General features: G+C 39.9%; 2 protein-coding genes across 2 annotated transcripts; both read left to right on the top strand.

The window, feature by feature from the left end:
- Window positions 1–278: 278 nt before the first annotated feature.
- LOC125019077 (multiple epidermal growth factor-like domains protein 6) lies at window positions 279–12,694 on the top strand. Its single transcript, XM_047603581.1, has 54 exons — window positions 279–391; window positions 557–583; window positions 739–753; window positions 1,102–1,128; window positions 1,249–1,344; window positions 1,538–1,558; window positions 1,674–1,769; window positions 1,963–1,983; window positions 2,099–2,194; window positions 2,387–2,407; window positions 2,496–2,591; window positions 2,785–2,805; window positions 2,921–3,016; window positions 3,209–3,229; window positions 3,345–3,440; window positions 3,644–3,664; window positions 3,780–3,875; window positions 4,069–4,089; window positions 4,204–4,299; window positions 4,492–4,512; window positions 4,626–4,721; window positions 4,915–4,935; window positions 5,051–5,146; window positions 5,303–5,323; window positions 5,439–5,534; window positions 5,741–5,761; window positions 5,877–5,972; window positions 6,166–6,186; window positions 6,514–6,609; window positions 7,539–7,559; window positions 7,675–7,770; window positions 7,964–7,984; window positions 8,183–8,203; window positions 8,319–8,414; window positions 8,608–8,628; window positions 8,744–8,839; window positions 9,033–9,053; window positions 9,169–9,264; window positions 9,458–9,478; window positions 9,594–9,689; window positions 9,882–9,902; window positions 10,018–10,113; window positions 10,307–10,327; window positions 10,443–10,538; window positions 10,732–10,755; window positions 10,871–10,966; window positions 11,160–11,180; window positions 11,296–11,391; window positions 11,581–11,601; window positions 11,717–11,812; window positions 12,006–12,029; window positions 12,134–12,229; window positions 12,447–12,467; window positions 12,582–12,694. Exons 2-54 carry the CDS (start codon window positions 577–579, stop codon window positions 12,692–12,694), a joined length of 2,997 nt encoding a protein of 998 aa, XP_047459537.1. The 5' UTR covers window positions 279–391; window positions 557–576.
- Window positions 12,695–17,430: 4,736 nt separating this feature from the next.
- On the top strand, window positions 17,431–20,416 carry LOC125018922 (CUB and zona pellucida-like domain-containing protein 1). Its single transcript, XM_047603369.1, has 11 exons — window positions 17,431–17,456; window positions 17,614–17,637; window positions 17,749–17,844; window positions 17,929–17,964; window positions 18,041–18,185; window positions 18,387–18,592; window positions 18,857–19,032; window positions 19,136–19,366; window positions 19,460–19,620; window positions 19,940–20,184; window positions 20,273–20,416. The coding sequence occupies exons 6-11, from the start codon at window positions 18,508–18,510 to the stop codon at window positions 20,317–20,319; spliced, it is 945 nt and encodes a 314-aa protein (XP_047459325.1). The 5' UTR covers window positions 17,431–17,456; window positions 17,614–17,637; window positions 17,749–17,844; window positions 17,929–17,964; window positions 18,041–18,185; window positions 18,387–18,507; the 3' UTR covers window positions 20,320–20,416.
- The last annotated feature ends 837 nt before the right edge of the window (window positions 20,417–21,253 follow it).

The raw sequence follows: 21,253 nt of genomic DNA, 5'->3' as shown, positions 1-21,253 counted from the left end.
TGTACCTTCTCTTCACTACAGGTCTTTCTCTGCTCACTAATGGCATGTTGCCCAATATCTCTGTTGTTGAGCAGCTGGTACCTTCAAAGGGCCGCTCCAAATTCAGACAGTACATCCCCAACAGACCAGCTAGGGATGGCTTCCTGTGGATGTACTGTCCACATATCACACATAGCCTTTACAATTTACAATTCCGCGTATGTAAATGTTTGTTTGATCAATATTTTTAAACCAAACATGATATTAAATTAGTTACAGCACCAAGTCAATATAGAAGTAATAAAGCTCAGCCCTCAGGTCTTTACCAATGTCACAAGCAGGGCAGGCTTGAAAACTGACAGTTTTATCCTGATTTTTCTTTCAGTTGCCCTGGAAACAACAACAACAACAGGTATATAAATGTTTGTTTGATCAACGATTTTAAGTCAGAAACATGGTATTAAATTACTTACCGTACGAACTCAGGATAAAAATGAGCTCAGCCCTCAGGTCTATACCACTGTGACAAGAAGAGCAGGAGTGAAAACTGACAGTTCTATCCTGATTTTTCTTTCAGCGGCCCTGGAAATAACAACAATGACAGGTATTTAAGTGTTTGTTTGATCAATCATTTAAAAAAAAAAAGTGATAACATTTAATTAGTTACTAGTTACACCACTATGAAAGTAATGAAGCTCAGGCCTCAAGTCTTTGACACTGATCCTGATTTTTCTTTACTTGCCTCTGAAACAACAACAGCACCATGGACTACAGGTATTAAAATGTTTCTTTGATTAATGATTTTAAAGCAAACATGATTGTAAATCATTAGTTCTACAATACAGTCAACGTGACTGGGGTATTATAACTGTGACGAGCAGAGCAAGAGTGAAATCTGACAGTTTTAGCGTGATTTTTATTTCAGTGGCCCTGGAAACAATAACAACTACATATTTAAGTGTTAAGTGTTTGTTTGTCCAATCATTTCAAAACAAAAATGATAACATTAAATTAGTTACTACACCAACTCACTATAAAAGTAATGAAGCTCAGCCCTCAGGTTTTTACCACTGTGATGAGCAGAGCATGAGTAAAAACTGGCAGTTTTATCCTTTCTTTCAGCAACAACAACACCATCATGGACCACTGGTATGTAAACAGAAATTTATTTTTACCAATCATTTAAAGGTAACAACTACAGTGAATTCATCTTTTCTTATTGAGGATCTTCAATAGCCTGATAACACATTATCCTCCTGCGTTTTCCAGCAACCTCATGTCGTTACAACTGTGGCAGTTACCTGGGAAACTGCTCCTGCTCATACAATTGCCAATACTATGGCAATTGTTGTTCTGACTATAACTGTAAGTCCAACATATGAACAGTATCAGTAGACTCTGCAGTCGTCTCTTGTAGGAACAATAATTCATTCAAATTCCAGTGTAATGCTGTGCATTGTATGAGTCAGGACAATGTCTCTTTTACTGAAAGTTAGTGTTTAATCATTTATTATGGAGCGTGTAATGATCACTTTAATCTTCTCTTTCTGTCAAATAGATTACTGCCCATCAACCACAGGTTTGTACATATTAATTTCATCAAGCTTGTAAACGCAACAAGTCTACTGAATTCATCTTTTCTTGCTGAGGATCTTCTATAGTCTGGTGACACATTATCCTCCGGTCTTTTCCAGCACCCTCATGTCGTAACAACTGTGGCAGTTACCTGGGAAACTGCTCCTGCTCATACAACTGTCATTACTATGGCAACTGTTGTTCTGACTACACCAGTAAGTCCAACAAATGAACAATATCAGTGGACTCTGTAGTTGACTCTTGTAGGAACAATCAGTCTGTCAAGTTCCAGCCTAATGCTGTGCAGAGTATGACTCAGGACAATGTCTCTTTTACAGAAAGTCATTGTTTAATCATTTATGATGCAGCCTGTAATGCCCACTGTAATCTTCTCTTTCTTTCAAATAGATTACTGCCCATCAACCACAGGTATATAAATGTTTGTCTGACCAAGCATTTAAAGGCAACAACTCTACTGAATTCATCTTTTCTTACTGAGGATCTTCAATAATCCTGTGACACATTATCCTCCTGTGTTTTCCAGCACCCTCATGTCGTTACAACTGTGGCAGTAACCTGGGAAGCTGCTCCTGCTCATCCTCTTGTCAATATAATGGCGACTGTTGCTCTGACTACACCTGTAAGTCCAACAAATGAACAATATCAGTGGACTCTGCAGTTGACTCTTGTAGGAACAATCATTCTGTCAAGTTCCAATGTAATGCTGTGCAGAGTATGACTCAGGACAATGCCTCTTTTACTGAAAGACATTATTTAACATTTAGTATGCAGCGTTTAATGGACACTTTAATCTTCTCCTTCTGTCAAACAGATTACTGCTCATCAACCACAGGTTTGTAAATGTTAATTCCACCAAGCAGTAAATGCTTGCTGAGGATCTTCTATAGTCTGGTGACACATTATCCTCCGGTGTTTTCCAGCACCCTCATGTCGTAACAACTGTGGCAGTGACCTGGGAAACTGCTCCTGCTTATACAATTGTCAATACTATGACAACTGTTGCTCTGACTACACCAGTAAGTCCAACAAATGAACAGTATCAGTGGACTCTGCAGTAGTGTCTTGTAGGAACAATCATTCTTTCAAATTCCAGTGTGATGCTGTGCAGAGTATAACTCAGGACAATGTCTGTTTTGATGAAAGTCAGTGTTTAATCATTTATTATAAAGCCTGTAATGAGCACCTTAATCTTCTCTTTCTGTCAAATAGATTACTGCCCATCAACCACAGGTATGTATATGTTTTTTTGACCAATCATTTAAAGGCAACATCTCTACTGAATTCATATTTTTTTACTGAAGATCTTCAATAGTCTGGTGAGACATTATCCTCCTGTGTTTTCCAGCACCCTCATGTCGTTACAACTGTGGCAGTTACCTGGGAAACTGCTCCTGCTCATACAATTGTCAAAAAAATGGCGAATGTTGCTCTGACTACATCTGTAAGTCCAACAAATGAACAGTATCAGTGGACTCTGCAGTCGTCTCTTGTACAAACAATCATTCTGCCAAGTTCCAGTGTAATAATGTGCAGAGTATGACTCAGGACAATGTCTCTTATACTGAAAGTCATTGTTAATCATTTATTATGCAGCATGTAATGACCACTTTAATCTTCTCTTTCTGTCAAATAGATTATTGCCCATCAACCACAAGTATGTAAATGTTTGTTTGACCGAGCATTTAAGGGAAACAACTCCATTGAAATCATCTTTTCTTACTGAAGATCTTCAATAGTCTGGTGAGACATTATCCCCCTGTGTTTTCCAGCACCCTCATGTCGTTACAACTGTGGCAGTTACCTGGGAAACTGCTCCTGTTCAGACAGCTGTCAATACTCTGGCAACTGTTGCTCTGACTACACCTGTAAGTCGTTTGACAGTATCCGTGGACTTGTGGACATCTCTTGTAGGAACAATTATTCTGTCAAATTCCAGTGTAATGTCTGTGCAGACTGTGACTCAGGACAATGTCTTTTTTAATTTAAGACCTCAAAACTGAAAATCATTTTTAATCAATTATTATGCAGTGTGTTATGACCACTTTAATCTTCTCTTTCTGTCGAATAGATTACTGCTCATCAACCACAGGTATGTAAATTTTTGTTTGACTAAGTATTTAAAGGCAACAACTCTGTTAAATTCATCTTTTCCTGCTGATGATCTTCAATAGTCTGATGACACATTATCCTCCTGTGTTTTCCAGCACCTTCATGTCACAACAAGTGTGGCACTAACCTGGGAAACTGCTCCTGCTTGTACAATTGTCAATACTATGGCAACTGTTGCCCTGACTACACCAGTAAGTCCAACAAATGAACAATATCAGTGGACTCTGCAGTCGTCTCTTGTAGGAACAATCATTCTGTCAAATTCCAGTGTAATGCTGTGCAGAGTATGACTCAGGACAATGTCTGTTTTGATGAAAGTCAGTGTTTAATCATTTATTATAAAGCCTGTAATGAGCACCTTAATCTTCTCTTTCTATCAAATAGATTACTGCTCATCAGCCCCAGGTATTTAAATATTTGATTGACCAAACATTTGAAGGCAAAACTCTATTGAATTAATCTTTTCTTACTGAGGATCTTCAATAGTCTGGTGAGATATTATCCTCCCGTGTTTTCCAGCACCCTCATGTCGTTACAACTGTGGCAGGGACCTGGGAAGCTGCTCCTGCTCACATGATTGTCAATACTATGGCAACTGTTGCTTTGACTTCACCTGTAAGTCCAACAAATGAACAGTATCAGTGGACTCCGCAGTCGTCTCTTGTAGGAACAATCATTCTGTCAAATTCCAGTGTAATAATGTGCAGAGTATGACTCAGGACAATTTCTCTTTTATTCAAAGTCATTGTTTAATCATTTACAATGCAATTTGAAATGACCACTTTAATATTCTTTCCTGTCTAATAGATTACTGCCCATCAACCACAGGTATGTAAATGTTTGTTTGACCAAGCATTTTAAGGCAACATCTATTGAATTCGTCTTTTCATAGTGAGGATCTTCAATAGTCTGGTGAGACATTATCCTCCTGTGTTTTCCAGCACCTTCATGTCACAACAAGTGTGGCACTAACCTGGGAAACTGCTCCTGCTTGTACAATTGTCAATACTATGGCAACTGTTGCCCTGACTACACCAGTAAGTCCAACAAATGAACAATATCAGTGGACTCTGCAGTCGTCTCTTGTAGGAACAATCATTCTGTCAAATTCCAGTGTAATGCTGTGCAGACTGTGACTCAGGACAATGTCTCTTTTACTGAAAGTCAGTGTTTAATCATTGATTGTGCGGGGTGTAATGACCACTTTATTCATCTCTTTCTGTCTAATAGATTACTGCCCATCAACCACAGGTTTGTACATGTTTGTTTGACCAAGAATTTAAAGGCAACATCTCTATTGAATAAATCTTTTCTTACTGAGGATCTTCAATAGTCTGGTGACACATTATCCTCTTGTCTTTTCCAGGACCCTCATGTCGTAACAACTGTGGCAGAGACCTGGGAAGCTGCTCCTGCTCAAACAATTGTCAAGACTATGGCAATTGTTGCTCTGACTACACCAGTAAGTCCAACAAATGAACAATATCAGTCACATATTCCAGTGCAATGCTGTGCAGAGTATGACTCAGGACAATGTCTCTTTTACTAAAAGACCCTGTTCATTCATTTATTATGTAGTTTGTAATGACCACCTTAATGTCATCTTTCTTCGAAATAGATTACTGCCCATCAACCACAGGTATGGACATGTTTGTTTGACCAAGCATTTAAAGGCAAAAAATGGATTAAATTCACCTTTTCTGACTGAGGATCTTCTATAGTCTGGTGACACATTATCCTCCTGTGTTTTCCAGCACCCTCATGTCTTAACAACTGTGGCAGTTACCTGGGAACCTGCTCCTGCTCATACAATTGTCAATACTATGGCGACTGTTGCCCTCACGTCACCAGTAAGTCCAACAAATGAACAGTATCAGTGGACTCTGCAATCGTCTCTTGTAATTACAATCGTTCTGTCAAATTCCAGTGTACTGCTGTGCAGAGTATAACTCAGGACAATGTCTCTTTTAGTTTAAGAACTCAGAACTGAATGTCACTAATGTCACTACTATGCAGCGTGTAATGACCACTTTATTCATCTCTTTGTGTCAAATAGATCACTGCCCATCAACCACAGGTATGTAAATGTTTGTTTGAACAATCATTTGAAGGCCACAACTCTATTGAATTCATCTTTTTTTACTGAGGATCTTCAATAGTCTGGTTAGACATTATCCTCCTGTGTTTTCCAGGACCCTCATGTCGTTACAACTGTGGCAGTTACCTGGGAAACTGCTCCTGCTCACCCTCTTGTCAGTTCTATGGCGACTGTTGCTCTGACTACACCAGTAAGTCCAACAAATGAACAGCATCAGTGGACTAAGCAGTCGTCTCTTGTAGGAACAATCATTCTGTGAAAGTCCAGTGTACTGCTGTTGAGATTATGACTCAAGACAAAGTCTCTTTTACAAAAAGACATTTTTTAATCATTTATTTTGCAACGTGTAATGACCGGTTCAATCTTTTCTTTCGGATCAATAGGTTACTGTCCCACAGCCCCAGGTATGTACATGTTTGTTTGGCAAAGGATTTAAAAACCAAAATGATAATGATAATGATAATAATACATGAGTTACTGCAACAAAGTCAGTATAAAAAAGTAAAGCTCAGCCCTCAAGTCTTTACCACTGTGACGAGAAGAGCAGGAGTAAAAAGTGACAGTTTTACTTGTGTTATCCTGTTTCTTTTTTCAGTGCCCCCAACAGCAACTACAGATATTTAAATATTTCTTTGACCAAGCGTTTAAAGGCAACATCTCGATTGAATCAATCTTTTCTTCCTGAGGATCTTCAATAGTCTGGTGAGACATTATCCTCCTGTGTTTTCCAGCACCCTCATGCAGTTACAACTGTGGCAAAGACCTGGGAATCTGCTCCTGCTCGGACAGTTGTGAATACAATGGCACCTGTTGCTCTGACTACACCTGTAAGTTGTCAGCGTGTTCGTAAATTCTTCTGGAAAAACCACTATAACGACTTCTTGCTGTCAATTTCAGGTATTTATTCAAGTAGGTTTTGGAATATAGAAATTCATGTGCATGGACCTTGTCTGTTTAGTCAACCTTGGCCAACGTCCCAGAAAAGGATGATTTTCAGTAGTTTCACACCATTATAACAGTTTCAACAAAATTAATATGATTGGATGGCTACAGGTGGGGAGGAGTCGTGGTTTAGACCTAACTCTCCCATCGTTGGTGGACGGGTCCGTCCCAACCCATGGTCACTAAGGTCCTCCGATCCCCTGGGACAGCGCCTTAGAAAGAAGAGAAAGTCCTTCCTACCTGTTCCTCCCTGACATAGACCTCACATGCTCTGTTCCACGCTCATCCTCCTCTGTCTGACCCTTGCAGCTCTGTGACTCCCTCCTTTGAAACTTTTATCACTTCAGAACAGCTCCTCATTGTTCTCTATTTGGTCTGTCAGACTCGCTATATGTTTCCTTTCTCCTCTGTGCCAGTCAGCTGATTGCTACTTTCTCAAAATGAATCAACCCTACACAAGTAAACTTAAACAGGGTTGATGCTTTTGACCCTCACATTATCTAGGACCTCATTCTTTATTATATGAATGTTAATTACGTTAATATTCACACTTCTGAATACAATCTAGAAAATCACAACTAATTATCACACGTCTAGACAAAAATCAAAAAATTATTCTAACAAACTCCAACAAATGAACAGTATCAGTCGACTTTGCAATTGTCTCTAGTAGGAACAATCTCTTTGTCAAATTCCAGTGTAATGCTGTGCAGTGTATGACTCAGGACATTGCCTCTAATACTGACAGTTAGTGTTTAAGAATTTATTATGCAGTGTATAATGACCACTTTAATCTTCTCTTTCTGTCAAATAGATTACTGCCCATCAACAACAGGTATTTAAATATTTCTTTGACCAAGCATTTAAAGGCAACAACTCTATTGAATTCATCTTTTCTTACTAAGGATCTTAAATAGTCTGGTGACACATTATCCTCCTGTGTTTTCCAGCGCCCTCATGTCGTCACAACTGTGGCAATTACCTGGGAAACTGCTCCTGCTCACCCTCTTGTCAGTTCTATGGCGACTGTTGCTCTGACTACACCAGTAAGTCCAACAAATGAACAGTATAAGTGGACTCTACAGTCGTCTCTTGTAGGAACAATCATTCTGTCAAATTCCAGTGTAATAATGTGCAGACTATGACTCAGGACAATGTCTCTTTTACAAAAAGACATTTTTTAATCATTTATTTTGCAACGTGTAATGACTACTTTAATCTTTTCTTTCGGATCAATAGGTTACTGTCCCACAGCCCCAGGTATGTACATGTTTGTTTGGACAAGGATTTAAAAACCAAAATGACAATGATAATGATAATAATAATAATAATAAATTAGTTACTGCAACAAAGTCAGTATAAAAAAAGTTAAGCTCAGCCCTCAGGTCCTTACCATTGTGACGAGAAAAGCAGGAGTAAAAACCGACAGTTTTACTTATGTCCTGTTTTTTTTTTCAGTGCCCCCGACAGGAACTACAGGTATTTGAATATTTCTTTGACCAAGCATTTAAAGGCAACGACTCTATTAAATTCATCTCTTCCTCCTGAGGATCTTCTATAGTCCGGTGACACAGTATCCTTCTGTGTTTTCCAGCAACCTCATGTCAACACAACTGTGGCAGTTACCTGGGAAACTGCTCCTGCTTATACAATTGTCAATACTATGGCAACTGTTGCTCTGACTACACCAGTAAGTCCAACAAATGAACAGTATCAGTGGACTCTGCAGTCATCTCTTGTAGGAACAATCATTCTGTCAAATTCCAGTGTAATGCTGTGCAGAGTATGACTCAGGACAATGTCTGTTTTGATGAAAGTCAGTGTTTAATCATTTATTATAAAGCCTGTAATGAGCACTTTAATCTTCTCTTTATGTCAAATAGAGTACTGCGTACAAGCCCCAGGTATGTATATGTTTGTTTGACCAAGCATTTAAAGGCAACATCTCTAGTGAATTCATCTTTTTTTACTGAGGATCTTCAACAGTCTGATGAGACATTATCCTCCTGTGTTTTCCAGCAACCTCATGTCAATACAACTGTGGCAGAGACCTGGGAAACTGCTCCTGCTCATCCTCTTGTCAATACTATGACAACTGTTGCTCTGACTACACTAGTAAGTCCAAAAAATTAACAGTATCAGTGTACTTTGTAGTCGTCTCTAGAAGAAACAATCCGTTTGTCAAATTCTAGTGTAATGCTGTGCATAGTATGAGTCAGGACAATGTCTCTTTTACTGAAAGTCAGTGTTTATTCATTTATTATGCAGCATGTAATGACCACTTTAATCTTCTCTCTCTGTCAAATAGATTACTGCCCAACAAACATAGGTTTGTACATGTTTGTTTCACCAAGCATTTAACGGCAACATCTCTATTAAATTCATCTTTTCTTACTGAGGATCTTCAATAGTCTGGTGAGACATTATCCTCCTGTCTTTTTCAGGACGCTCATGTCGTTACGACTGTGGCAGTTACCGGGGAAGCTGTTCCTGCGCATCCTCTTGTCAAGACTATGGCGACTGTTGCTTTGACTACACCAGTAGGTCCAACAAATGAACAGTATCAGTAGACTCTGCAGTCGTCTCTTGTAGGAACAATCATTCTGTCAAATTCCAGTGTAATGCTGTGCAGAGTATGACTCAGGACAATGTCTCTTTAACTGAAAGTCAATATTTAATGTTTTAATACACAGCGTGTAATGACCACTTTTATCTTCTCTTTCTGTCTAATAGATTACTGCTCATCAACCACAGGTATGTAAATATATGTGTGACCGAGCATTTAAAGGCAACATCTCTATTGGATTCCTCTTTTCTTACTGAGGATCTTCAATAGTCTGATGACACATTATCCTCCTGTGTTTTCCAGGACCCTCATGTCAAGACAGCTGTGGCAGTTACCTGGGAAACTGCTCCTGCTTGTACAATTGTGAATTCTATGGCGACTGTTGCTCTGACTACAAACGTAAGTCCAACAAATGAACAGTATCAGTGGACTCTGCAGTCGTCTCTTGTAAGAACAATCATTCTGTCAAGGTCCAGTGTAATAATGTGCAGAGTATGACTCAGGACAATGTCTCTTTTACTGAAAGTCATTGTTAATCATTTATTATGCAGCATGTAATGACCACTTTAATCTTCTCTTTCTGTCAAATAGATTACTGCCCATCAACCACAGGTATGTAAATGTTTGTTTGACCAAGCATTTAAGGGAAACAACTCCATTGAAATCATCTTTTCTTACTGAAGATCTTCAATAGTCTGGTGACACATTATCCTCTTGTCTTTTCCAGCACCCTCATGTCGTAACAACTGTGGCAGTTTCCTGGGAAGCTGCTCCTGTTCAGACAATTGTCAATACTATGGCAACTGTTGCTATGACTACACCAGTAAGTCCAACAAATGAACAGTATCAGTGGACTCTGCAGTCGTCTCTTGTAAGAACAATCATTCTGTCAAATTCCAGTGTAATGCTGTGCAGAGTATGACTCAGGACAATGTCTTGTTTACTGAAGGTCATTGTTTTATTACTTATGGCCTAGTAGGTTATGATCACTTTAATCTTCTCTTTCTTTCAAATAGATTACTGCTCATCGACCACAGGTATGAAAATGTTTGTTTGACCAAGCATTTAATGGCAACAACTCTACTTAATTCATCTTTTCTCACTGATGATCTTCAATAATCCTGTGACACATTATCCTCCTGTGTTTTCCAGCACCCTCATGTCGTAATAACTGTGGCAGTTACCTGGGACACTGCTCCTGTTCAGACAGTTGTCAATACTATGGCGACTGTTGCTCTGACTACACCAGTAAGTCCAATAAATGAACAGTATCAGTGGACTCTGCAGTCGACTCTTGTAGGAACAATAATTCATTCAAATTCCAGTGTAATGCTGTGCAGAGTATGACTCAGGACAATGTCTCTTTTATTGAAAGTCATTGTGTAATAATTCATCATGTAGTGTGTAATGATCACTTTAATCTTCTCTTTCTGTCGAATAGATTACTGCTCATCAACCACTACAGGTATGTAAATGGTTGTTTGACTAAGCATTTAAAGGCAACATCTCCATTGAATTCCTCTTTTTTTACTGAGGATCTTCAATAGTCTGGTGACACATTATCCTCCTGTGTTTTCCAGGACCCTCATGTCAACACAACTGTGGCAGTTATCTGGGACACTGCTCCTGTTCAGACAGTTGTCAATACTATGGCGACTGTTGCTCTGACTACACCAGTAAGTCCAACAAATGAACAGTATCAGTGGACTCTGCAGTTGACTCTTGTAGGAACAATCATTCTGTCAAATTCCAGTGTAATGCTGTACAGACTGTGACTCAGGACAATGTCTCTTTTACTGAAAGTCATTGTTTAATCATTTAACATAAAGAATGTAATGAGCACTTTAATCTTCTCTTTCTGTCGAATAGATTACTGCGTACAAGCCCCAGGTATGCAAATGTTTGTTTGACTAAGCATTTAAAGGCAACATCTCTATTGAATTCATCTTTTCTTACTGAGAAACTTCAATAGTCTGGTGACACATTATTCTCCTGCGTTTTCCAGCACCCTCATGTCGTTACAACTGTGGCAGTAACCTGGGAACCTGCTCCTGTTCAGACAGTTGTCAATACTCTGGCAACTGTTGCTCTGACTACACCAGTAAGTCCAACAAATGAACAGTATCAGTGGACTCTGCAGTTGACTCTTGTAGGAACAATCATTCTGTCAAATTCCAGTGTGACGCTGTGCAGAGTATAACTCAGGACAATGTCTCTTTTACTGAAAGTCAGTGTTTAATCAATTATCATAAAGAATGTAATGAGCACTTTAATCTTCTCTGTCAAATAGATTACTGTGTACAAGCCCCAGGTATGTAAATGTTTGTTTGACCAAGAATTTAAAGGCAACAACTCTACTTAATTCATCTTTTCTCACTGAGGATCTTCAATAGTCTGGTGAGACATTGTTCTCTTGTGTTTTCCAGCAACCTCATGTCATAACAACTGTGGCAGAGACCTGGGAAACTGCTCCTGCTCATCTTCTTGTCAATCCTCGGGCAACTGTTGCTCTGACTACACCCGTAAGTCCAACAAATGAACAGTATCAGTGGACTCTGCAATTGTCTCTAGGAGGAACAATCATTTTGTGAAATTTCAGTGTAATGCTGTGCAGAGTATGACTCAGGACAATGTCTGTTTTACTGAAAGTCAGTGTTTAATCGTTTATTATGTAGTTTGTAATGACCATTTTAATCTTCTCTTTCTGTCAAATAGATTTCTGCTCATCAACCACTACAGGTATGTAAATGGTTGTTTGACCAAGCATAAGACAACATGCCCATTGAATTCTCACTGAGGATCTTCAATAGTCCGGTGAGACATTATTCTCCTGTGTTTTCCAGGATCCTCATGTCAACACAACTGTGGCAGTTTCCTGGGAAGCTGCTCCTGCTTATACAATTGTCAATATTCTGGCAATTGTTGCTATGACTACACCAGTAAGTCCAACAAATGAACAGTATCAGTAGACTCTGCAGTCGTCTCTTGTAGGAACAATCAGTCCTAATGGAGCATTGTAATCAGTGTAATGCTGTGTAGAGTATAACTCAGCATAATGTCTCTTTTAGTTTAGAACCTTTAAACTGGAAGTAAGTGTATGACCAATTATTATGCTGCATGTAACAATCACTTTAATCTTTTTTTTCTGTGAAATAGATCACTGCAAACCAACCACAGGTATGTAAATGTTTGTTTGACTAAGCATTAAAGGCAATAACTCTACTGCATACATCTTTTCTTACTGAGGATCTTCAATAGTCTGGTGAGACATTATCCTCCTGTGTTTTCCAGCACCCTCATGTCGTTACAACTGTGGCAGTAACCTGGAAAGCTGCTCCTGCTCATCCTCTTGTCAAAACAATGGCAACTGCTGCTCTGACTACACCTGTAAGTCCAATGAATGAACAGTATCAGTGGACTCTGCAGTCGTTTTTTGTAGGAACAATCAGTTTGTCAAATTCCAGCGTAATACTGTGCAGAGTATGACTCAGGACAATGTCTCTTTTACTGAAAGTCTGTGTTTAATCGTTTATTATGTAGTGTGTAATGACCATTTTAATCTTCTCTTTCTGTCAAATAGATTACTGCTCATCAACCACTACAGGTATGTACATATTTGTTTGACCAAGCATTTAAAAACAATAAAAATAAATTAGTTACTGCACCAAGTCAGTATGAAAGTAATGAAGCTCAGCCCTCAGACCTTTAACGCTGTGATGAGGAGTAAATGAGTAAAAACTGACAGATTTGTCCTGATTTTTCTTTCAGTTGCCCCAGAAGTAACAACAACTACAGGTATGTAAATGTTTGTTTGATCAATTTTTCATATCAAAAATGATGATGTTAAATCAGTTACTGCACCAAGTCAGTATGAAAGTAATAAAGCTCTAACCCTAACCCTCAGGTCTGTAACAGGTCTTAGTTGACCAATCATTTAAAAAGAACAATAACATCAAATTCGTGATCGCAACAAGTCATTATGAAAGTAATAAAGCTCTAACCCTAACCCTCAGGTCTGTAACACGTCTTCTTTGACCAATGGTTTAAAAAATACAATCATGATGTTAAATTAGTTACTGCACCAAGTCAGTATGAAAGTAATGAAGCTCAGCCCTCAGACCTTTAACACTGTGATGAGAAGAGGAGTAAAGGAGTAAAAACTGACAGATTTGTCCTGATTTTTCTTTCAGTTGCCCCAGAAGCAACAATAACTACAGGTGTGTAAATGTTTGTTTGATCAATTTCGTTGAAGCAAATATGATGATGTTAAATTAGCGATTGCATCAAGTCAGTATGAAAGTAGAAAAGCTCTAACCCTAACCCTCAGGTCTGTAACAGGTCTTTTTTGACCAATGGTTTAAAAACAAAAATGACAACATTAAATTAGTCACTGCACCAACTCACTATAGAAGTAATAAAGCTCAGCCCTCAGGTCTTTGACACTGTGATCTTGAATTTTCGTTCAGTTGCCCTGGAAACAACAACAGTACCATGGACTACAGGTATCAAAATACTTCTTTGATCAACCATTTTTTCAATCAAAAACACAATATTAAATTACTTACTGTACTAATTCAGGATAACAATGATGAAGCTTAGCCCTCAGGTCTTTACCACTGTGATGAGCAGAGCAGGGGTGAAAACTGACTGTGTTATCCTGATTTTTATTTCAGTTGCCCCAGTAACAATAACACCTACAGGTATTAAAATGTTTGTTGGACCATCAATTTTAAAGCAAAAATGATTATCAGACATTACTTCTGCAATAAAGTCCATGTGAAAAACTATACCACTGGGGTATCTATAACTGTGGCTGTAAGACTGTGACGAGCAGAGCAGGAGTGAAAAGTGACAGTTTTGTGTTATCCTGATTTTTCTTTCAGTGACCATGGTACCAACATCAACTACAGGTATTTAAAAGTTTGTTTGATCAACTTTTTGAAGTAAAAATGATAATATCAAGTTAGTTACTGCACCAAGTTAGTATAAAAATAATCAAGTTCATGCCTCAGTTCTTTAAGACTGTGAAGAGTAGGAGTAACAACTGACATTTTTACCCTGACTTTTCTTTCAGTGACCCTGGTACCAACAACAACTTCAGGTACTTAATTGTTTGTTTGACCAATCATTTAAAAACAGAGATGCTAATACTAAATTAGGTTATGCACTTAGTCAGTGTAAGAGTAATAAAGCTCAGCCCTCACGTCTTTGACACTGTGATGAGAAGAGGAGTAAAGGACTAAAAACTGACAGTTTCATCCTGATTTTTCTTTCAGATCCCCCGGAAACAACAACAACTACACGTATGTGATTGTTTGTTTGATCAACGATTGAAAGCAACAATGATAATATTAAACTAGTTACTGCGCCAAGTCAGTAAATACAATTGCCCTTGAATGCATCGCTCAGGCTAGCCAACCGCCAACCTTATTTCATGCTTGCTGTGGATCAACAGCTGAAGCCAACCATTGACAAAACATAGGGGGGCGGGAATGAGATAGAGTGCGGAAGATAATGCTACTGGTGGCGGTGCAGAATTCGCCAAAAACATAAATCATCCTCCATTATTTGGAGGTATTTTGGATTCAAAAAGGACGATGTCAACCGGAATGAGGTGTTGTGCAGGTCATTTAACAATCATTTTTCACCACCTGAAACAACACCATCGCGAAATTCGTGGACGTGATTTATTTATTCGTAATTTATGTTAATGTTGATGACTGATGGCGAGTTGTTAGAAATAAAACTGCACTTTCCAATTTTTTTTTGTATTGATGCAGTCATGTCGTCTCAGATAGATAGAGACAGACAGACAGATAGATAGATGCTTTATTAATCTCAAACTGGGAAATTTCACCTTGCAGCAGCAAAGTACAGGCACTCAACACCATACATACTACATACATACATACAAACACAATCTACTATATAATCGTTATTTACAGAATTATAAAAATAAGTGAATTAAAGCAAAACGTGTACACAAGGAGGGAAAAGAAATAATGTACAGAGTGTTATCTGTCACATGCAGGTGAGGAGTTGAACAGGCGTATGGCTTGAGGCAGGAAAGATTTCCTGTAGCGTTCTTTGAGACAACGGAGTTGTCTGAGTCTCTTGGAGAAGGCGCTCCGTTGTCTGTCTATCGTTTAGTGAAGAGGGTGGTCGGGATTATCCATGACTAATACAGTTTGTTAAGTGTCCTCCTCTCCACTACCACCTCAAAAGTTTCCTGCCTGCAGCCAATGACAGAGCCACCCTTCCCTCCCCCAGAAAAGGGTGCTTGCCACAACAGACTGGTAGAAGATCTCCAGCATCTTACTGCACATGTTGAAGGATCTCAGCCTTCTCAGGAAGTAGAGTCTGCTGCAGGCCTTTTTGTATACAGCTGTACTGTTGGCCTTCCAGTTCTGTCTGCTGAGGGGCTGAGGAGCTGTTCCTTTCCTCCTGAAGTCAATCACCATCTCATTGGTCTTGTCCACATTAAGCAGCAGGTGATTCCTTACAGCCCACTCCACAAATCTGTCCACCAGTCTTTTATACTCCTCTTCATCCCGTCCACCGCTTATACACCCCACATCTGCAGAGTCATCAGAAAATTTCTGTATGTGACATGACTCTTAAGTTGTGCTGAAAGTCAGTGGTGTATAAGGTGAACAGGAACGGAGCGACACCGCTCACTACCACATCAGAGAGGACAAATTTCACAGTTGCAGCAGCAATGTACAGGCACTCAACACCATACATACTATATAACAGGAAAACACAATATAGTATATACACGATACAGTAACCAGAAAAGAAATTAAATAGGACACAGAGCAGGCAGCAAAAAGACATTAAATAGGACAGACACAACAGTCAACAAAAAATCCAGCCATGACGGGCGTACGCAAAGGAAAAGGCATCAGTGGTGTCCACCAAGAAGCACTGTATGCTAAGACTGTCCAGGTGGTTGATGTGATGAACACTGTTGTAAAAACTGTCAACATAATTCGAGCTAGAGGACTGTACCACAGAGAATTTCAAGCTTTCCTATCTGATGTGGAGCTGCGACTCTGTGCTGCAGTGGTTTTATTCACTGAGATCAGAAATCGACCAGTTTTTGAAAGAGAAGGGCCGACCTCTTCATGAACTGAGTGACCCTTTGTGGCTGGCAGACCTGGCATTTTTAGTTGATCTTACTCATCATCTGAATACACTGAACAAAAACCTACAAGACAAAGAACAGCTGGTGCCACACCTGCATGCGCACATGAAAGCCTTCTGTGTAAAGCTCTGCCTGTTTGAGACACAACTACGAAAGTTTAATGCTCCCCACGCTATCTGAAATCAAATCTGCTTTTCCAAAGGCTGACCTTTCTGCTAAAAAGGAAAAATATGTGTCTGTGATTGCATCTCTCATGACAGAATTCAACCTGCGTTTCCAAGATTTTTCTGTCATTGAAAAAATAAATCAAGCTGTTCTCCACCCCCTTTCTGGTGGATGCAGAAGAAGTGGAAGAGAGTAGGCAGTTAGAACTGATTGAAATGTGTGTCTTAATGCACCACACCACATCCAGGGTCACAGGGTCACGGTGTAGGGGCTTGCTTCCTCATCAGGGACTGAGGAAGCACAGTAATAGGGACACTGTCACTTTTCATTATCCATTGGCACGGCTTGGGGGGCCTGGTCCTCCGCTAGCAGGGGGATCTTGGGCTGGCGGTCTGTGGCCCCACGGCCGTTGGTAGGGGTATCTACCTAGGTTCTCTGGTGTCCTCTTGGCCTGGCTTTGTCTCCTGGTGCTGCGTGGCGACGGGTTCGTGGTGGCTTGGTGCTTCCCCTCTCCCTTCGATGGGGGGCTGGGGTCTCTCCCTGGCGGGTGGGGGTTCTCTCTTCCCGTGGTCTCCCTGGCCCGGGTGCGCCAGAGGCATGGGGCCGGCTCCCTGGCCCCCCTGCTCGGATGGCCCGTCCCTGGTTGGGCGCTGGGCCGGTGCCCGTCTGCGGGGGCTTTGCTGGGCTCCTGGGGGAGTCCTCTCGGCTGGAGAGGTGTCCATAGCTGCCCTGCGGGCGGGGGGTGGGGTCTTTGGGGGGGGTGTTGGCGGCGGTGGGTGGACGGGCTGAAAACAGTTTTAATTGTGATATCCTGATTTTTCTTTCAGTTGCCCCAGTAACAACAACAACTACAAGTATGTAAATGTTTGTTTGATCAATTCTTTTGAAGCAAAAATTATCAGCCAGTATAAAAATAATGAAGCCCTCAGGTCTTTACCACTGTAACAAGAAGAGCAGAAGTAAAAACTGACAATTTTACTTCTATGACCCTAACCCCTTTTCTTCCAGCAGCAACAACACCACCAGGGACCACAGGTCTTTAAATTTTTCTTTGATCAAACATTTAAAGCAACTCTACTGAATTCATCTTTTCTTATTGAGGATCTTCAACAGTCTGGTGAGACATTATCCTTCTGTGTTTTCCAGCACCCTCATGTCGTTACAACTGTGGCAGTTACCTGGGAAGCTGCTCCTGCTCACACGATTGTCAATACTATGACAACTGTTGCTCTGACTTTGAGGGTAGGTATCATGTCAGGCAATGCACTATAAATCAGTGTCCCACCCCCCACATGACTTCTAAAACATTTTCTTTTCTTCAAATAGCGTATTGTTCAGTGACAACTTACCCACCAAGCACATGTAAGACCCTCAGTGTTGAAAAATAGCTTTTTGCAATTATACTACTTGCAATGACATCTACCATATCCACCTTCAGCGGCCCCTTGTGGAGGATCATTGTTTAGCTCCGGCACTTTCTCCAGCCCCAACCATCCCTCCTACTACCAGGACAATAGCTACTGTGTCTGGCATCTAAGGACTACATATGACCGAAGAATATTCCTGGCATTCACATACCTGCAGTGAGTAAAGAAGGGCGTGAAAGAGCAGTATTATTATCATTATTACTATTATTACTATCAAAAGTTAGGAAATTATGTGAAAACAGATGTAAGATATAAAAAACAAAACAAAAAAGAACTTAATAAATTTGTACTCATTTTTCAACTTTTTCTCAACAATCACAGTAATTTAGAGCTTTTCCTTTTTTTAAAAAATAAAAGACTGGAGAGCTGCTGCTCCTGTGACTACATATCTGTCTATGATGGGCCAGATACTTATTCCCCATATTTGGGGAAGGTTTGCAACAGCAGCGTGAACTCTTTTCACTCCTCTTCCGACTACATGACTGTGGTCTTCCGCGCTGATGGATCTGTTGTCGCTCGAGGGTTCCAGGCTGAGTTCTTCAGCACTCTGACACCGAGCTCAGGTACAGTTACTGTTCGAATAATAATGGATAATAATTCAGATCTTTACAATCACTCGAAGTTCGTGGTAGACTGGTCAAAGTCACTTTCAATTTTAGCTAAATGAAAATATGATCACCAGTTAACACCGTTCATCCTTTTGTGAATATCTACCAATATTTACCAACTCTCATGCCAGACCATTCAGTAGCTTCACTATAAATAAGCATGTTAACCTCACAATGGCACATTGAATGAATTGTCTTGTGAACATCACTTTATGTCAGGTCACGTGGACTGCTCCTCAGACTACATGACCATTGTGCTCAAGAACAGTTACCTGAACTCTCTGGGCTATAACGGCAACAGTCTCTATGTGAATGACCCGTACTGCAGACCTCAGATTTCCAGTGACCAGGTGGTCTTCAAATTCCCCATCAACAGCTGTGGCAATGTTAAAGGGGTAAGAAATGCTCCACCTTCTGGAGAACACTAACATCTTTTCCCCTTATAATTCTCCCTTATAGCAAGTTTTACATTTTCCAATGCCTTCTTCTTTTTAAAAGTTTCACAACGGCAAAGTCGTGTACACAAACGCTCTCCATACCAGCGACAACAGCTCCGGAGAGATCACACGGCGCTCTTACTTCAAGGTGAACGTCAGCTGTCTAATGGAGCAGGACTCAGTCTCCCAGATTTTGTATGTTGTCCAACATCCTGGTAAAAGCAGCATTATAGGCACGGGCAGATTCAACACCAGCATGGCCTTCTACACGTCCAGCAGCTACTACTATAAGGTGTGTTTGTGGTAGTTAAGGAGTGACTGCGAAGAAAAAATATGTCCTTCTGGAAATATATGATGCTGATATTTTGCTTTCAACCTCTGTCAGGTGACTCAAGATCCTTATGAGGTAGCACCCAATCAGAACTTATATGTCCAAGTGGACCTGACGGTGGGAGACAGCTCAGTGGTCATCTTTCTTGATACTTGCGTGGCTTCACCATCCCGTTATGATTTCCAGACCAGACGTTACTACTTGGTCCGTAACGGGTAAGATGAAAGTGTGCTTTGCTCATTGCCCCATGCAGTCTACAGCATGGGAAAACAAGAGAATTTGTGATGGGAATGCTATACAGTGACATTCAGAGATACTTATGCTTACAGTAATTTTATACCCCTACATTAAAGAAAAAGAAATATTGCACTTTCACCCCACTATTTTATATCGACATTTGAAGATTTTATATTAAATCACATTATAATTAAACTGATGATTGAGTCTTTTTTGGGCTTGTGACTTCCTAACTACAGTTTTTAAATGACTAAATATCTGTATTTTCAAGTAACACCATCTTTGTTTCTCTTTTAGATGTCCCATTGATAACACCTACTATTCCTACGTTTCTGGCAATTGCACCTACGCCCGTTTCACATTTAAGGCCTTCCAGTTCCTCCGAGCTAGTGAGTCGGTCTTCCTCCAGTGCAAAGTCCTGATATGCCAAGCCTCTGACTACAACTCCCGCTGCCGCCGTGGCTGCAGCAATCGTGTTGCCAGAGACCTGGGGTCACAGCACGAAAGCCAAACTCTGGTACTGGGTCCCATTAAACTCAAAGGTTTGTATGAATTTGCACCTGTGAAAAAAGTTTTAGGCTACAAGAAAGAAGTCACAGCAATAAGACTTTTTACTATTCTTTTTCACAGGCCCTGAGAAACAGGAAGAAGGGACTAATGAGCAGAGCAAGGCCTAACTTGACACTGCAGCATCATACTCCAATCAACTTTTAACAACTCTTTCTGTTCCATTTTATTGTGACTTACTGTGATTAAAAGCATCATCAAAAGACAGTCAGTGTATTTCATTATGTCAAACCTAATGAGCTTGAAACATTGACATCCCATAAATAATAATATGTCTCATATATATTGAATATACATATGTGGAGGAAAAGACAACACAGAAGAAACATTCAGTTTTTACTTAAACTCCAAAAAATTTACTTATAAATTCGTTAGATTAATCCATCTCACAATAAAATGATTCACTGTCACACATAGGTAATGGTGAATGTGATCGCCCAAAGGCTTCAACATTCACCATTACCTATGAACCTACAACACACCAAGAGAACATAAGGCAGTCGTTACTGGATGTCCTCGTTACTGGTGAGAAGGTGGCCCTACAAACAGTTAACTATGTTCTCCACACATGTTGCTAAGCAACAGACAACAGTACCCAAGACACAGGACATCCTTGCTTAAGTAGCAGTCTTACTGTGACACGATTTTGCTTTTTTGACACTGAACATCTATCCAACCATTCAGATACAATACTCAGTAAATATTCAGAAAAACACAATAATCCTTATTTGAAACTTGAGAAAATACCGACTGATTGTTTCTCATACAGGCCTATTAGTCTTATGGGAGTAGACACCAAAATATTGTCTTAAGTTTTTGCTAAAAGGCTAGATCCAAGCATCCCTTTTTTGGTGCAAAGTGATCAGTAAGGGTTTGTACAGACTTGTCAGGGACTTCATAATGGTCTAAGTCTAAAAATAATACCGGGATACAGCGCTGTTATCTCTAAATGCTAGACAAGCATTTGATATAATTGAGTGGCATTATGTGTTCAATTGGTTACCAAGATATGGACTTGGGGGAAAATTTTTGAAATGGATAGAA

The sequence above is a fragment of the Mugil cephalus genome, chromosome 13 (assembly GCF_022458985.1).
Source record: "Mugil cephalus isolate CIBA_MC_2020 chromosome 13, CIBA_Mcephalus_1.1, whole genome shotgun sequence".
Taxonomy (NCBI): Eukaryota; Metazoa; Chordata; class Actinopteri; order Mugiliformes; family Mugilidae; genus Mugil; species Mugil cephalus.
Note: the sequence above shows the minus strand (reverse complement) of the source record. Positions and strands in the feature narration are given on the sequence as shown.

Coding starts and splice junctions, on each gene's coding strand:
- LOC125018922 (XM_047603369.1), top strand. CDS start 18,508: ATGACTGTGGTCTTCCGCGCTGATGGATCTGTTGTCGCTCGAGGGTTC. Junction 19,033..19,135: donor GCTGTGGCAATGTTAAAGGG/GTAAGAAATGCT, acceptor TCTTTTTAAAAG/TTTCACAACGGCAAAGTCGT. Junction 20,185..20,272: donor GGGTCCCATTAAACTCAAAG/GTTTGTATGAAT, acceptor TCTTTTTCACAG/GCCCTGAGAAACAGGAAGAA.
- LOC125019077 (XM_047603581.1), top strand. Junction 4,090..4,203: donor TTACTGCTCATCAGCCCCAG/GTATTTAAATAT, acceptor CGTGTTTTCCAG/CACCCTCATGTCGTTACAAC. Junction 10,539..10,731: donor CTGTTGCTCTGACTACACCA/GTAAGTCCAATA, acceptor TCTGTCGAATAG/ATTACTGCTCATCAACCACT.